This window comes from Bos taurus, chromosome 12 (assembly GCF_002263795.3).
Source record: "Bos taurus isolate L1 Dominette 01449 registration number 42190680 breed Hereford chromosome 12, ARS-UCD2.0, whole genome shotgun sequence".
Lineage (NCBI taxonomy): Eukaryota > Metazoa > Chordata > Mammalia > Artiodactyla > Bovidae > Bos > Bos taurus.
Window position 1 is genome coordinate 26,138,200 of NC_037339.1, and position 17,947 is coordinate 26,156,146.

Consider the following 17,947-nt stretch of genomic DNA (forward strand, 5'->3'; position numbering starts at 1 on the left):
GACACAACTGAGCAACTAGTACACACAGACACGCACACACAGTGTGCAGTTATTAACTTTTTTGGAAAAACTGACTTAGAGATAACTCTAAGATAAAAAATCACCAATAGTTCGACTTGTAAAACAGAATTTGTTTAATCTGATATATAAAAACACCCATTAACAGAGTATCAAACCTCAAGATTTCTCCATGTATCAAAACAAATACATTAATAGAAAGCAGAACTAAAGTGAGAATACTTGCTAGATTATATGTTGCAAAGTACAGCTACTGAAATAATCTGCATAACTTTTTTACATAATCAGTTTTCAAGTTTAAATAATATCCTTGATTAGAAGATTATCTTCGGTTGGGCTTAGTGTAATTGGAATAACCCTATTGAGGACAGAGAGAACAACATTTTAGCCGTAGATAATAACATGTGTATCATGAATCACAGGTCATATTTCTGTATAGAGGAGGAGAAAATAATCCTCCAGCAGTTAAAACTGGTATAACAAGTCTAAATTGTAGCTTTCATGGATTCTGTTATGCACAATAAAGTTTATATTTGCTTTATATGCAATAAAATAAATTCTGGATGGATAGATAGATAGATTTAAAGGATTGATTCTACATGGAAAGGCAATGTATATTCAAAAGAAAGTAAACAAGTTACCCAGGAAAATAAACTTCAAAGGAACATAAGGGGGAAAACGCTTAGACCTCTGGTAAAAGTCCACAAAGGTAACTATTTTACTGGCTTAAGCAGAGCTGAAACAGAAAAATATTTTCACACAATCAAAATCTCACCATGTATAAAAATTATACAATTTTGGTTTTCATTATTATACAATATAAAAATTAAAGATGACATCAATATTCCACTGATCTTTGCAATAATGGGACAAAAAATAGTTTATAGTACTACAATTTCTGAGGGATGTAATGAAATAAAGTCTGTTTGTAAGAAAAATAGGATGGTACAATGTGAGTTCTAAAAAACAGTTACAAGAAACCAAAGATTCTCACTTGGCAGATGGGAAGATTTCTGGGGAAAGAGTTACTGCAGAAAGGGCTTATTTCTCTTGTGATCCAGGGCCCACCTAAATCGAGGCAACTCTACATAAATGAAGGTCATCTGTAATGTGGAAACTGTGTTTTGATACCTGAGAAGGACAGACTGGAGACTGATGGTCAGGGGTGACATGCCCTGGGGCTGACCTCAATCTCTGAAACTAGAGACACTGAACAACATATCTGGACAGCAGAGATCATGGACCAAGAAAAAATTTGCCCGTGTACATTCTCTTTAGTTGTAATGATGTTTAAAATACGATGTAGGTAGATGTTTTAAATTATTTGAATATTAGTAAGAACTAATTGGTTTGTTAATATTAGAACTTATCCTGAGCTCTCAGAACTAGGCAATTTTATTAGCATTATAGAATTCTTTAATCTGGATCTAGTTTTTAATTAACTCAAAGAAGATCTAAATTGAAAATCTCAAGACATGGCTTTAGAATACAAACTAAACAGCTGCATACTCTTGAGCTAAGATATCTGCCTTTACTGATACTAAAGTTCTTTACTGGTAAACAACAGATTAGTGATTTTGAAACTTTTTGTTTTTTACTACAATAATTCTTCAGCACTCAGCTTTCTTTATGGTCCAACTCTCACATTCGTATGTGATTACTGGAAAAACCACAGCTTTGACTATACAGATCTCTGTCAGCATTTCATGTCTTTGCTTCTTAATATGCTGTCTAGGTCTGTCCTAGCTTTTCTTCCAAGGAGCAAGAGTCTTTTAATTTTATGGCTGCAGTCACCATCTGCAGTGATTTGGGTGGTGGTGGTGGTGGTGCAGTCACTAAGTCATTTCTGACTCTTGCGATCCCATGGACTGTAGCCTGCCAGGCTCCTCTGTCCATGGAATTTTCTAGGCAAGAATACTGGAGTGGGTTGACATTTCCTTTTCCAGGGGATCTTCCCAAACCAGGAATCGAACCCGGGTCTCCTGCATTGCAGTTAGATTATTCACCCACTTAGCTATGAAGCCTAAGAAAATAAAATCTGTCACTGCTTCCAATTTTTCCCCTTCCATTTGCAATGAAGCAACAGGACTAGATACTATGATCTTAGTTTTGTGAATGTTGAGTTTTAAGTAAGCTTTTTCACTCTCTTCTTTCACCCTCATCAAGAGGTTCTTTATTTCCTCTTCACTTCCTACGTTTAGAGTGGTACCATCTGCATACCTAATGTTGTTGATATTTCTCCTGGTGATCTTGATTTATGCTTGTGATTCATCCAGCTCAGCATTTTACATGATGTACTCTGCATATGGGCTTCCCAGGTGGTGCTAGTGGTAAAGAACCCGTCTGCCAATGCAAGAGTGTTAAGAGACGTGGGTTCGACCCTTGGGTTGGGAAGATCCCCTGGAGGAAGGCATGGCAACACAATCCAGTATCTTGCCTGAAGAATCCCATGGACAGAGGAGCCAGGCAGGTCATGGTCCATAGGATCACACAGAGTTGGATATGACTGAAGTGACTTACCAGGCATGCACACTCTGCCTATAAGTTAAATAAACACGGTCACAATGTACAGCCTTTCCCAATTTTGAACCAGTCAGTTGTTCCATGTAAGGTTCTAACTGTTGATTCTTGATTCACACATAAGTTTCTCAGGAGACAGGTAAGGTGGTCTGGTATTTCCATCTCTTTAAGAAATTTAAATTTTGTTGTGATGCACATAGTCAAAGGCTTTCGCACAGTCAATGAAGTAGAAGTAGGTGTTTTTCTGGAACTCCCTTGCTTTTTCTCTGATTCAAAGAATGTTGGCAATTTGATCTCTGGTTTCTTTGCGTTTTCTAAAACCAGCTTGTACATCTGAAGTTCTCAGTTCACATACTGCTGAAGCCTAGCTTGAAGGACTTTGAGCATAACCTTACTAGCATGTGAAATGAATCACAGTCTTATCATGGCAAAGGGGCTTGCTTAACTCAGTGAAGCTATGAGTCATGCTGTACAGGGCCACCCAAGACAAATTAGTAGCAGTGGAGAGTTCTGACAAAATATGGTCCACTGGAGGAGGGAATGACTAACCACTCTAATATTCTTACCACGAGATCCCCATGAACAGTATGAAAAGGCAAAAAGTTTATGATACAAGAATGTAGAAGGGTCAGCCAGGCAAATACAGGTAAATGGAAAGCATTCCATGATCATTACAAAAGAATTCAAATATGGAAAGACTTTTCTGAAGCCCTCACATTCTTTAAAAGTCAGAAATATATTGACTTAATTTCATTCCCTAGCTATAATGTATAAAACATATAATCACCATGGGGAAAATTAATTTATCTGATATATATATATATATATACACACACACACACACATACAAAGTATTACTGAAATGTATATAAGGTTTTATATTTGTTGGCTTTATAATTAACTGAAATTAAAGGATTATATAAATAATCAAATTATTTATATAAATAATTTATATAAACATATATATTCATACTATATAAATAAATATAAATAAACAAATTAGCCTCTGTTTCATTACCTGGATCAACCCCTCTAGCAACTGGCATGCAGTATACTTGTATATGGGAAATACACTAGTCCCATTGCCAGATGCTGCTGTTCCATAATTGACAATGACAGTCAATTGTTATTCTGTAGGAATTCTGTCCATAATTAACTGAATTTTACATCCTCCCTGATACCTTGGGCTATAGAAGCTAGTGAAAGCTCTCCATGAACCTATTAAAACAGAAGCAAAAAGTAATATTCTCAAGCTTTTAAGTAATAATATAATATCATAAACTTAAAGGAATATTTATATTTCATGATCCAAAACAATCAGAATTCAATTTTAAAAAAGAGGTGGATTTACCTTAGAGCAACTGAAGCATACAGAGAGCCATCAAGCTACTAAATAATCTCAGGATAAACACTGCAAACTAATTACATATTATAACTATATTACGTCCATAATAAGAAAATAAAGTGGCTGAAAAATATAACCACTGTAAGTGCTCAGCAGTATATTTCCTCTTTTAAATTTTCTAATTTACTTTTTCTTTCCCAATTATTTATTTCTTCAATGTGCATAAACATCAGAGAAAGGATGAAATGATAAAAGCCTGTAGTGATTTCAAGCTTAGTTTATGGAGGGTTCCATGTAGTTTACCATATATATAAACACTGTATCTAAATCAGAATGTAGGCAATTTTCACAATATAAAAACAAATTATTATTATGCCTCAGTAAAAACTACATGTGTAGCCTCCAAAAACAGACTTGTTATTAGATGTAACATGTTTCATGGAATATATAGACCATTTCTTCTCATTGTTTATTGATTTAGAGCATCCATATGTACTGATTTGCCAAGATCATCCAAGCTGATGCCTGCATGAGTGTAATTTTAAATATCCGCTTTTTCTCTTTTAAAAATGTTCTGTTTTGCATGAAAATTTGTATGAATAATTTTATTAGAACACAAGACAAAGCTATTTTCTTTTTAAATTATATTATTATGGAATATTGGAGAAGGCAATGGCACCCCACTCCAGTACTCTTGCCTGGAAAATCCCATGGTTGGAGGAGCCTGGTAGGCTGCAGTCCATGGGGTCACTAAGAGTCGGACATGACTGAGTGACTTCACTTTCACTTTTCTCTTTTCATGCACTGGAGAAGGAAATGGCAACCCACTCCAGTATTCTTGCCTGGAGAATCCCAGGGACAACGGAGCCTGGTGGGCTGCCGTCTATGGGGTCACACAGAGTCGGACACGATTGAAGCGACTTAGCATAGCATAGCATGGAATATATGATATAGGTAGCTACAATCTATTATTTCTTGAAACAAAAATACTTTCCAAACACCATATTAAGGTTATTGTTCCATAAACTGTGGCCCACCAGGCTTCTCTGTCCATGGAATTTTCCAGGCACGAATACTGGACTGGGTTGCCATTTCCTCCTCCAGGGGATCTTCCCAAGCCAAGGACTGAATCTCTCTTGAGTCTCCTGCACTGGCAGGCAGATTCTTTACCACTATGCTACTTGAGAAGCACCCCATATCAAGGAATATGATCCATTTCTTGTGTGTGTGTGCGCACGCACATACACACTCAGTCACATCCAACTCATTGTGACCCCATGGACTGTAGCCCGCCATGCTCTTCTGTCCTCCACTATCTCCTGCACTAAACATTTAGTTGTTACATATTAGTATTCTTTGACCTGCAACAGTTTGCAGCTTTCTTTTACGTTAAAACTTCCTGTTTTTCTCCCCCAAGATGTCCTTCTTCACATTAAAAAAAAAAAAAATTCCCTATGTTTAAATTCAAGCTATATTATTTGGCAAATAATACTCCATTTCAAGGTCTACTTCCCTGGTAGCTCAGACGGTAAAGCGTCTGCCTACAATGTGGGAGACCTGGGTTTGAGCCCTGGGTCGGGAAGATCCCCTAGAAAAGGAAATAGCAACCCACTCCAGTATTCATGGAAATACGGGAAAATCCCAAGGACTGAGGAGCCTGGGGGGCTACAGTCCATGGGGTCCCAAAGAGCTGGACATGACTGAGCGACGTCTCTTTCCTTTCCCTTCCTTTCAAGGTCTACTCTTGATTTGTATGCTGCTTTCATATTTCTTATCTCTTTAGAAAAGATGCAATTCAATATGCTTTTACTCCTAATTTCTCTCCTGGGAGATTAGGAAATAATATTATCTCTGGCTGTATCCCTATAGTATACTACAAAATACTTTATGTAGTATCTTATACATACCACTACATTTGATATACTATATGTATCATATTCAGCAAGTCCTTTTGGTAAATAAAGTTTCTCTGAATTTTCATCAGTCCTTAACTTTATACTGCTGCGGCTGCTGCTAAATTGCTTCAGTCGTGTCCAACTCTGTGCAACCCCATAGACGGCAGCCCACCAGGCTCCTCCATCCATGGGAATTTCCAGGCAAGAGTACTGGAGTGGGTTGTCATTGCCTTCTCTGAACTTTATACTAGGTTGTTGGAATACGGTTCCAGTTTAGCTAGCCAATGAGTATATGGTGAGAGTCATAAAAATTCTAGTGAATGAAAAAATAATACTAGTTTGAGGGCTTTAGTAAAACCATTCTCCTTGACAAATCATGTCTTTTTTAATCATCTTCATCAGCTAAAATGAGATTCCCATATTGCAATACAAAACTTAGCAGTTTGAAACTTTTTACTTATGATGAGAGTATAATTTCTCCTTTTAGAGGATATTATTTTCTTGTTAGAAGTTACCTATGATGGAAAAATATTTGTTAACATATATATTTCACATATATCCATATATTAACTATCTCTTGCACCCTCCTTTGTGTGTATCTAGTTTCCAACCCTGTTTCACAAATGTATTCACTGCTGTGCTGGCAATGAATTTCATTATCTCTAATTGTCTGTAAAAGTCTTCATTTTCCCTTCATTTTTGAAGAGTATTGTCGCTGGACAAAGAATTTCAGGTTGGAAGTCTATCAAAACTTAAAAGATGTTCCATTATTTTCTGATTTGCATAATTTCTGACTAAAAGTTGATGATAGTTTTATTTTGAAATCATGGTTTTTCCTGACAGTGATCTCAAAATTTTAACTACAGGTTAAAATTGACTGTTTTTACTTTGTGTGTAACTTTCTGTGAGATATAACATATATATTGATCCATGTATCACCATCATCCCAAAGAATCCCTTATAATATTCCTTTACAATAACACCCTTTCCTACCTATAAACCCTGGTCAACACTGATCTGTTTTGAGAATGTCCAAAAAATAAAAAGGAAACATAACATACAGAACCCCTGAGATGAGCATTTCTTTCACACAATAATGCCAATGAGATTCAACCAAGCAGTAAGGTTTACCAACAGTTTGTCCCTTTCTTCTGCTGTCTGAATCCACCACAGTCCTTTTAAAAATAAAAAACAAAAAACTCACTGAAAACCATTTTCTCCAGTTTTGGCTATTCCATGAATATTCATGTAAAGGTTTTTGCATGAAAGTAAGTTTTCATTTCCTAATGTCAAGGAATGGGATCACAGGGTCATATAACTGAATGTTTAACTCAGTAATACTCCCAAACTGTCTTCCTCAGTGACTGCCATCATGCAGTCTCAAAGCCATGGATAAGAGTGTCAGTTGTTTCAACTTCTCCCCAGCACTCGGAATTATCATTTTTCTTTTTTTACTTTAGTCATTCTTCTATATGTTTGTAGTGCTCAGCCAACCTGGTTTTAATTTGCATTTACTTTCTGATAAGATCGACCATCTTTTTATGAGCTTATTTCACAGCCTAATGTGATCTTTTCTCAAGTATCTGTTCAAGCCATTTTTAAATAAGTTGGTTTGCTTAATATTGATGACTACTTTTGAAATTTTCTCTTGAAACCTGGTTTTGAACAGTTTAATTATGTTGTTCCATGAATTTTTTTGTTTTTTCCTTTGTGTTCATCCTGACCAAGGTTAGTTGAATTTCTTGGATCTTAGGATTTGTAGTTTTCAAATTATTTGGCTGTTATTAAAAAAAAAAAAAATACACATACACCCATATCATCTTAACTTCCTTTTTCTTGGACTCCAATTTTATGTATGTTAAACTGCTTGATTTATCTCATAGGCTCCTATGGCTCTGTTCCCTATTTATTTAGTCCTTTTTTCCTACTTCAGTTTTTAAAGATACAATTCTATACTTCTAATTCAGTATTATTGTCTTAGTGTATAATAAGCCATTAAATCCATCAAATGAATTTTCCAGGTTAGTTACACTGGGAGGGCAAGTCTATTTCCTATGATTCTATCATAAAAAAGTCAAGATCACACTAACTCTTTTAGAATTTTCCGTCAAAATATTACACTATTGCATCTTTCTTCCTGTCAATAGCTTATAAGTAAGTAAGTGTTAGTTGCTCAGTCCTGTCTGACTCTGCAGTCCCGCTGACTGTAGCCCGCCAGGCTCCTCTGTCTATGGAATTCTCCAGGCAAGAATACTGGAGTGGGTAGACAGTCCCTTCTCTGGGAGATATTCCAGACCCAGAGATCGAACCCAGGTCTCTTGCATTGCAGACAAACTCTTTACCTTCTAAGCCGCCAGGGAAGTCCTGCCAAAAGCTCTTATAGGACATTATACCAGGTGGTGATAGCAGTAAAGAGCCTGTCTGCCGATTCGGGAGCCATGAGAGATGCGGGTGTAATACCTAGATTGGGAAGATCTCCGGGAGGAGAGCATGGTGACCCACTCCAGTATTCTTATAAGGAGAATCCCATGGACAGAGGACCCTGGGGAAAACAGTCCATAAGGTTACAAAGAGTTGGACAGGACTGTAATGACTTAGCATGCATATTCAACTTCGATTACTAGAGAAATGTTAATCTTGACTAAAGACTGTTATTTCATGATCTTCCCATTTTTGAAACTAGTACAGTGAAGCAAAACAGGATCTTATGCATTTAAAGTAAAATTCTTAAACATATACAGTATATACTATGTAACAGACACTCAAAGATATTCTAAGGTCATGTTCAGTTTAGTTCAGTTCAGTCACTCAGTCGTGTCCGACTCTTTGCAACCCCATGAATTGCAGCACGCCAGGCCTCCCTGTCTATCACCAACTTCCGGAGTTCACTCAGACTCACGTCCATCGAGTCAGTGATGCCATCCAGCCATCTCATCCTCTGTCATCCCCTTTTCCTCCTGCCCCCAATCCCTCCCAGCATCAGAGTCTTTTCCAATGAGTCAACTCTTCGCATGTGGTGGCCAAGTTAGATTATAATATATGAAGGCAATCTGGCTGTCAATGTTGAGTCAAGTGATACAGCTAATCCAACAGGCAACAAGGTGGAATCCTTGTTGATTCCTATTAAAAACTCTTTTTTGAAGATGTTATAAGTATGATAATCTGATTTTCTTTCAATTTATGTTTTTATCTAGATGCTCAGAGTGGTTTTGTTTTGTTTTCTCTAAACTTAGAATTTTACATTCTAGAATTTTACTAGAATGTATCTCAAGGTTGGTCATTTAGGTAATTTTCTCAGATATTCAGTGTGCCTTTTAAAATATATATTTTAAAACTTTTTTTTAATGCTAAGAGTTTCTGTGAATTACTGATCCTATTATCTTTTATTTTTCTGTTCTTTGCTTTGTTTATCTATTTTGGAGACTCATATGAATGTTGAATATTCTACATTTGCCCCTTTCACTCTCATCTTTTCTCATCTCATTAAGTCACTATTTTTTTGATATTTATAGTTTCTCTTTTTACCTTATATATTTTTTTATAGGCTTATCTGGTGAACTTATTTACTTCTTTATTTCTTCTAATTTAATTTTAATTTCTAAAATTATGTTTCCCTTTATTTCTAGTTCTTTCTTAATTCCTATCAGTACATCTGTGGGTTTCTCTACATTCTGATATAAATTACTTCTTATCCTATATAATTTCCTAATGTTTATTAAAATTTTTCATCTTTTTTTTCCTGGTATTTAAGGCTTTGAGGCATTTTCTACTTCCTCTCATTTTTCTTTTCCTAAAATATGGTATTTTGTTCCTTTTTGTTACTATTTTTTGTGAAGTTGGGTTATCTGAACTTTTAGATCATTTTTAAATAGATTTTCTTTTCCTCTTCAGATTCTAGAGATCTCTCTTGTTTGTTTTTATGTAGTTTATTTTTATTTTTTTGTTTTGTTTTTCTTTTTTAATTTAATTTTGTTTTTTAACTTTACAATATTATATTGGTTTTGCCATATATCGAAATGAATCCGCCACAGGTATACATGTGTTCCCCATTCTGAACCCTCCTCCCTCCTCCCTCCTCATACCATCCCTCTGGGTCGTCCCAGTGCACCAGCCCCAAGCATCCAGTACCGTGCATCGAACCTGGACTGGTGACTCGTTTCATATATGATATTATACATATTTCAATGCCATGCTCCCAAATCAACCCACTCTCTCCCTCTCCCACAGAGTCCAAAAGACTGTTCTATACATCAGTGTCTCTTTTGCTGTCTCATATACAGAGTTATTGTTACCATCTTTCTAAATTCCATATATATGCGTTAGTATACTGTATTGGTGTTTTTCTTTCTGGCTTACTTCACTCCGTATAATAGGCTCCAGTTTCATCCACCTCATTAGAACTGATTCAAATGTGTAGTTTTGTTTTTTTAATGAGTCTACTTTCTGAGATCTATTAGCTCTGTCTGTCTTCCCCGGTTTTATGTGGATGTTTTGTCTCTTTTGTTCTCTGTTGCTCAATTTGGATTCTATTCGTAGCAGTTTCTCCTCAATGTGGGACTTTGTCCTGGAAGAGAACTCTGCTTGGGTTAATTTTTCATGGTGTTTAGATGCTCTCACCCCTTCTAAACATACCAGGGAACCCCTGGATTCATCTCCCTGTTTTATCTGCTGTTTTCAAACTGGCCTTCTGGATTTTCCAGTCAGTAGCTGTACAACACCATATTCTTCAGATGTTCTCTTGCTTCCCACAATCCTATCCAATTCATCTGCTGATACTGTGTATATCTCCTAGTTATAGCTGGATTGTCCCCCCAGGCTACTTTAGGGTTCAGTAGGATACACCGTCACCTGGTTTTGATGTAAAGGTATACTTGTTGTTGTAGTTATTGTTTTACTATCCACTGTTCTGCTCATCGAGGAATTCAGGGATATTTAAAAACTAAGGCCCCATTGCCATCTACCATAATTTGTCATGTACTTTTTTTGTATTATTGCAATTTTAAAAGTGGATAACTACTGAAACTATTTTAATTTGTAAGTTCTGAATTAAACATACTCAAGTTTTTCTAATTATGTGGGCATATTGTTACTGTGAATAATTCAAAGGTGACGTAAGTTCTTTGAGTAGGCTCATTCCTTTCATAACATTTCAGTGATGTTCTTAATTTAAACTATAAATATTCTTATTATATAATTTTAATAACATTTATCAGTGTTACTAAAAGTATAGTAGATACTTTAGTGACATTTCCTGCACTGCTATTATCCCTTCCTAAGATGTTTCAACTTAAACGCTGCTTCTAAGGTGGGTTGTGTATTACGTCCACCCCAGTCTTAACTATAACAGGGATAGACACTTAACCCAAGGTTGAGCCATTCAGATTCTCTCATGATAGGAAGTGACTCTAGTCAGATGGTAAAAGAAGTTTATATTCAGGCACATTGACAGTCAAGTATGGGGTGCTATGCTGGGCCACATCCTGATGACTAAGAAAATGAAGTTAGTATGAGAAAGAAGTGAAAAATTTGAGTTGATAGAGACAAGCAAAGATAGGAGGATATAAAGCTGCCTTTAGAGGTAAAGGGAGTAGCCCTGGTTACTGACTCCCTGTTCCCCTTTCTAGGCTGCCTCAAGTCTATCTGTATTTCATTTCCTGTTTCTGGATGCTTATGAGACTAACTGCTGTATCCCCATCATAATTAAATTATATGTAATGATCTTGTGAGTTCTCAACCAAATATAAATAATGCTCACAGAATGTAACAGTGATATTCAGAGCCACTCTGTGCTGTTGTGGAATAAGACAGAGTAAAGAGCACTAGGCTAACACACACAAACACACACACATGCCCACACTGAAACATCTTCTCTTCTAATTAACTTGGGTGATTACTGCTTCTTTATTACTATGGCAACTCTAGACTCATGGTAGTTCTAAGACCTCCTGAATAAAAATTACAAAGATCTAATATCAGCACTCAAACTACAACTGGACTTTCTTCCTTAAATCTTAACTCAAGATTAAGCTTACACTTATAGGCTGCTCTCAACTCTTTAAGAAAAGGCTCATGGTTCCTCTGAAGTGAATCCTCCATTGCTCCTTAAGATAAATAAAACAATTTTGGATCAAAGGTTGTTCTGTCATCTTGGGCTGGTATATTTTGATACTTGCATACATACCTACCCTAACTTTTGCATATTAGTTTGAAAATTGAAAGGCTATTATTTTTCTTAGAAAAAGTTCACCAAGCTCCTAAAAGTTCATACTAAAAAATCCTTAATTATTGCCAGGAGAAACACACACAAACACACACACACATCAAAAGCTATGCAAAAACAGCAAATGTTAAAAAATGAACTTAAAAGATGTGAACAACGCTGATTACTCTAGAAACATACAATAATAAATTTAACACAGTTCAACTAATAAAAGTGATAGACAAATTAAGAAAATAAAAGGATATTATTTTGACATGTGTTTTAAAGGACATAGACAATATAATCTACTGATAATTATTCTGTGAGAAAAACTTAAATGGAATACATGTGAATTAAGAAAAACTGAATATAAAACAACAAAAAAAGATGCAATTCAAATATATTTTATGATTATTTGAAATTAGGAGTAATTGCTTTCTCTTTTCATAAGACGCTAAAATATCCTCAGTTACCTAAATCCAGTTTTGTTCCTACCATGTACACATGATGAGATCAAAAGCATTGAGATTTATTCATTAGAAGGATTATTTTTGAACAGAAATATTCAACAGCTACAAGTAAGATATTCTTATCATGTAACTCTTCTGCTCTTCAGGATAGTTTGACAGTTTTTCTCCTCAGAGGAGAGAAATAATGTACCAAACTATGGAAAGAGGGGAAATGGAGCAGAGGGAAAAAGAAAGAATGATCAAGAATACATGTTCAAGAATGAGAACATGACAGGATACATAACATCCATAGGCTGGGGTAGAGAGCAAGAACAGACTGTGTACATAGAGAAGCCATCTCATGGGTGTGGATGATTGATCAATATTGGGAATTCTCACCACAGAACACAAATTTTATCTATCTCCCCTTATTTTATTTTCAAAACTTACCTCTATTAAACATTATCAGTAACAAAAATAATGTTCTATTCAAGTACAAGAGAAAAAGATACTCAATATTATGTACAAGAATCTAGGCTAGGCAATGTTAATAAAACCAATAAAATACTTCCTATTTACAAATGAAGATAATTTTATTAATACTATATAAATAAAACAGCAGAGAAGAATAGACGAGAAGGCATCAATTTGGCATAAGGAATCTGAAGCAGGACTCAATGGATGAGAATAATTTTGAGGAAATAAAACCATAAAATGATCCAGTGCAGAAGAAAGAGTTATACAAAAACAAAGAGATGGGACATGTGTGACTCACTGAATGTTAAAGGAATGTCTTCTATAGCAAAAGGACAGAGACTAGTTGAGTCTGAAAAGGAAGGTTATGACTAAATTGTGAGGGATACCAAATGTTGTTCTGGAGTACAGCAGAGAATTCTAGATTTTTTTGATTGTTCAGCCTAGCAGAAATTTGGAGGACTGTACCTTAACATGGTCAACTTGCTATTTTGTCAAGGAATGGCATTTACAAAACAAAACTCAAAACCGAATAATCTCCCATTTGCTATCATCATTTTATTAAGAAAAATAATTTTAACGAAAAAGGAACATTAAATCAACATAGTTTTAAAAATTGGATATATTAAAATTTATTGGATGTAGAAAAGTGAAGAAATAAAATTATATTCTGCTAAGTAAACACAAAGTGAACTTTGAATATATAACTTGTTCTAATGCTTCATTTTTAGCATAGTTACCTTTTTAAAAAATGCAATAGGAATATTCCTAATGCTCGTTCAACTCAATTCAGAGTTTTTGAGGTAAACTTAGGGAAGCCCATGAAAAAAAACCTCGTAATTACCAGAGTATTTCTCCATCTTCTCTGCAGTGCTGGGAAGAAATAAGAAACAGACCAGATGTCTGACCATAGAAAATTCTGGAAAAGGGGGCTGGCTACATATGGGGGGTTCTGACTGACCAATGTAGAGCAGTTAAAGGTCATCTGATAGTAATTCCTTAGAACTTAAAATTGTCACAAATTATCATTTAGAAACCAATAATGTAAGCCTCATAACTTCAAATAATTCATTCCTTCTTTGCTTTGGCTACTGAAAAACAGTGCTGAATTTGTGTCCTAATTTTAGTAACAGTATAGGATCCATCACTAACATTACTACATTACTAACTTTATTCCATGTTTTGTTTAGCATGTCTTTGTTCACTATTTATGATTTTCTTTGGTAAATTTGTAATCATTTCTGGAAAATATATACATAGGAAAAAATATTTGGGTAACAAGGAAACATTTGAGATTTATTTTTCAATAATGCTTACTGAATTTTTTTCTTATTATAATTATAACACGTGTTATAGGGTCACTGCACTAACCATTCTTTTGACCTAGGACACTCTTCTAGTAAACTGCATGGCTTATCTCCTTTAAGTCTTTGCTGAGATGTAACTTTTTCAATTGAATAATTTAAAATTAATCATCCTTCTTTAAAACTGCAACCTAATCCTGAGTACTCTTGCCTGGAAAATCCCATGGACGGAGGAGCCTCGTAGGCTGCAGTCCATGAGGTCGCTAAGAGTTGGACACGACTGAGCAACTTCACTTCACTTCACTTTAATCCTGACACTGCTATAATCCCAATTCCCTATGATGTATTAGTACTTATCATTTTACACAGCACTGGTACCACCTTCTAATGTGCTATCTCATTTAATTATTTAGTTTGTTTAGTGTTTATTTGTATTTTCTCTTTGATAGAATATAAGGTCCACAAGGCTCTTTGTTATTTACTAATATATTCCAAGTATCTAATAGCACTTGGTCTAGAGCAAGAAGACAACCATATGACTCTATTTTAAGAGCTTTATATGCATTATTTAAAATTTAATTCACACAAGTTCTCTATGTGGGAGTACTACATTGATTACATCTTACAGAAAGAATCTAAGCAACAAAACGGATTAAGTAACTCACAAAGGTCATATAGCTAAGAAAGTAGTGAAACAAGGATTTAAATTCAGGTTATTAACTATTATTGTCTCCACTAATAAGAGACAGATTGTGCAAAAGCAATTAAGACAATAATAGAACAGGTACAGAAAAATATCTACAGTAAATAGGAAGTGAAAAGCAAATATATATATATATATATGCAAACATATATGAAATTTGCTTATTATAAGTCTGATAAATCCAAGGAATAGCATCTAAAACCATCATTTACTTATAAGACATCAACTAGATATTGATTACCCCTTTCTGAAGCTCATGAATATTTATAAGTCAAAACTTCTTTTTAAAGAAATAAGGCTTAAGACAACCATATTTTTCAAATCTCCTAATACAGGTGCATGTATTAAATCTTCCCAATAGTTTATTTATCTTCTTTACCTTCTCACTTCATTTAAGCTGCTACTGAGTAGAAGATAACAGCTTCATCAATTCCCAGTTAAGTATCTTTATATTTTCTCAGTTAAGGACTGTCATATTACACGCTATTTGTGACTAAGCAAAGTCACTTAAAGAAATATCAATCTTATAGTTTAAAGGAGATTTTAGACATCATTGCTTAGCAAATACGCAACCTAAAAAAGGATATATAGCAGCCCTAACAGATTGAGATTATAAGGGCCAGAGTTTCCCTTTCCAACAATTTTTCAAAGTTTTTCATTCTGTTATGAGCACTGATTGTGAAAATACTCTATGTTTTTTAATAAATAAGGAGAAAGCATACATGAATATCTTACTAAAATTTGTGGAAGCAATGTCTTTTTATTCTTTTGGCAATAAATATTCCTTTAGTAACACAAGTTAGGTCATGATTAATAGATACATTACAGGAAACTAAAATAATCAGAATATATAGAGAGAAATCATACCTTCTATCAATAGCTCTTGTCCATGACTGCCAAGAAGTGTACGAGATAGGAATGGGGCAAAGTCTACAAAAATTTCACGAAGAAGAGGAGCAACTTTTTCTAAAGCTCTTTCAAGTTTTGCAGTGATGCTGTTGAAATTAAGACATAAAGACTAGTAAATATGGTTCAATATAAAACTTCAAATAAACTTTACTTCTGAATCAAAACCTTTAAAAAAAGTCACAAAAGTCCAGTTCTGACCCACTAAACAGTAACAGCTTCATGTAGAAGGCACAATGTAGAGTTTCACATTAGTCACAAAGCTACTCAAAAGGCCACAGCTAAATCATAATGATTATACTGTGAAAAGGAACCAGGGTCCTGTCACCCACAAGAGCCACAGATACTGGCCATAACTCTAGGAGTTTCAAGAAAAGAAGCTGCTATTTGTCTGCTTTGTCTATCCTCCTGTTCACCAAAGAAAAACTGTTTCGAATACCTACTATATGAGTCACTGTGAAAGTTACAAAGAATAAACTCTTGTTCTCAAGAGTTCCCTGAAAAGCTGGACAAATAAAGGAATAACTGGAATTCAGTATGACTGAGCTGAATTGCTTTGCCAAAGTAGGTATTTTCTATATCATAATAAGCCCACTCACTTTTTATTTACCAATCATTACATCATTATTTATATTGTTGAATATTAAATGTCAAGTTACATGGCCTTACATAAGCACTCTCTGATATTCTTGAAAGTACCTTGAATAGGATATGTAAAAATAAAAACATGGATAAAGAAAATAATTCTGCTGAAAAATAAATTCTGCTCAATAATTCTGCTCAAATAAATAATTTGGTTATATCTAAATATCTCTCTTAGAAGTAAGTGCTTTAGAGTAAGAATGCTTGGATTGGAAGGTTGACTTCAATGTATGCTACCCAGGTGACCCTGGGACATCAAACTTTCTACACTGCAAAATGAAGATGATAACTCTACTTCCCCACTGAGAGTTAATGAGCTAAGGCATGTGAAATGCACAGAAAAGAACCTGACATACAGTGAGAGGTCAATAATGATAGCTCTTGTAACTGTTACTTTGAATAAAACACACCTATACTTACTTATATAAAATGTGACTCATATATTTGAACCAAAACAAAATCAATATAGTAACCTTAGATAAGCACACACTCTTCTACATGGATGACATATACAGTAAGGAATTAAACCATACTTCACAATAATAAGAGTTCTTCCACAGTGCTAAGTTATATTTTTGTTATATATGAGAAAACCATAAATGACAAAAAATTAATCACAAAAAAATGTGCAACATGATTAACATTTAAAATGAAACTATTTTATTAAGTGAATAAAGCGGAATTATGGAATAATATAGGATAATAATAATAATATCCTATATATAATAATATCCTATATAATATAGGATAATATAGAATTATATAATAAAGGATACTTTCTTTCCTAACTTGGAATCAGCATGATCTGAACCCTCTCTTTGTGTACACAAAGCCTCACCATTAGCACTGCAATCTAACTTTTCCTCCTTTTATATGGGTCAACAGCTTTAGAGAAATAAGAACTCAGGTTTAATAACTTAAAGAGAATATCCTGGAGGAAAATTTTTAGGCAAGAAAAAGGGAAATGGTGGGGTTTGCAGACGTGCTAAAGATAAAGAGCTTTCAGTATTTGCCCCTACTCTGTTACTCTAGGAGTAAATACCTACATTAGGGCAAGGGTTCTCAATTTCTCAATCTTTATTTAGTGTATTGCAGAAACATCACTAAGAAAGTCATCTTTCTTTTTAAAAAAAAAAAGAAAGGAAAAAAGCACAGAAAGAAATGAAAGATACTGAATATTATCTTCAAAGCATTAAAAGAAAACAGTTGCTAACCTAGAATCTATTCTGGTTCAAAATATCTTTCAAAAAATAGAGGTGAATTTCAAATATTTCTAGTTAAAAAAAAAAACGGAAAGAATTCATGAGTGGCAGGCCTACACTAAATGAAACAAAAGGAGTATGGAAGAAAGAAAATAATAGCACACAGAAGTCAGACATTCAAAAAAAAATGATGAGCAAGAATAAATGATAAACACTTGGGTAAATATAAATACATGTTGACCGATAAGACAGTAATTGTATTCTCTTGAGGCATTTAAAATTTAACATGC

The 17,947-nt window shown here is 34.5% G+C and overlaps 1 protein-coding gene across 6 annotated transcripts in view; it reads right to left on the reverse strand.

The window, feature by feature from the left end:
- Positions 1–17,947, reverse strand: part of NBEA (neurobeachin) — a 673,061-nt gene that overhangs the window by 369,105 nt on the left and 286,009 nt on the right. For all 6 annotated transcript variants that reach the window (XM_059892161.1, XM_059892163.1, XM_059892162.1 and 3 more), the window contains one exon: positions 15,775–15,902. In XM_059892161.1, the coding sequence (XP_059748144.1) occupies positions 15,775–15,902 (128 nt within the window). The remainder of the gene's footprint in view (positions 1–15,774; positions 15,903–17,947) is intronic.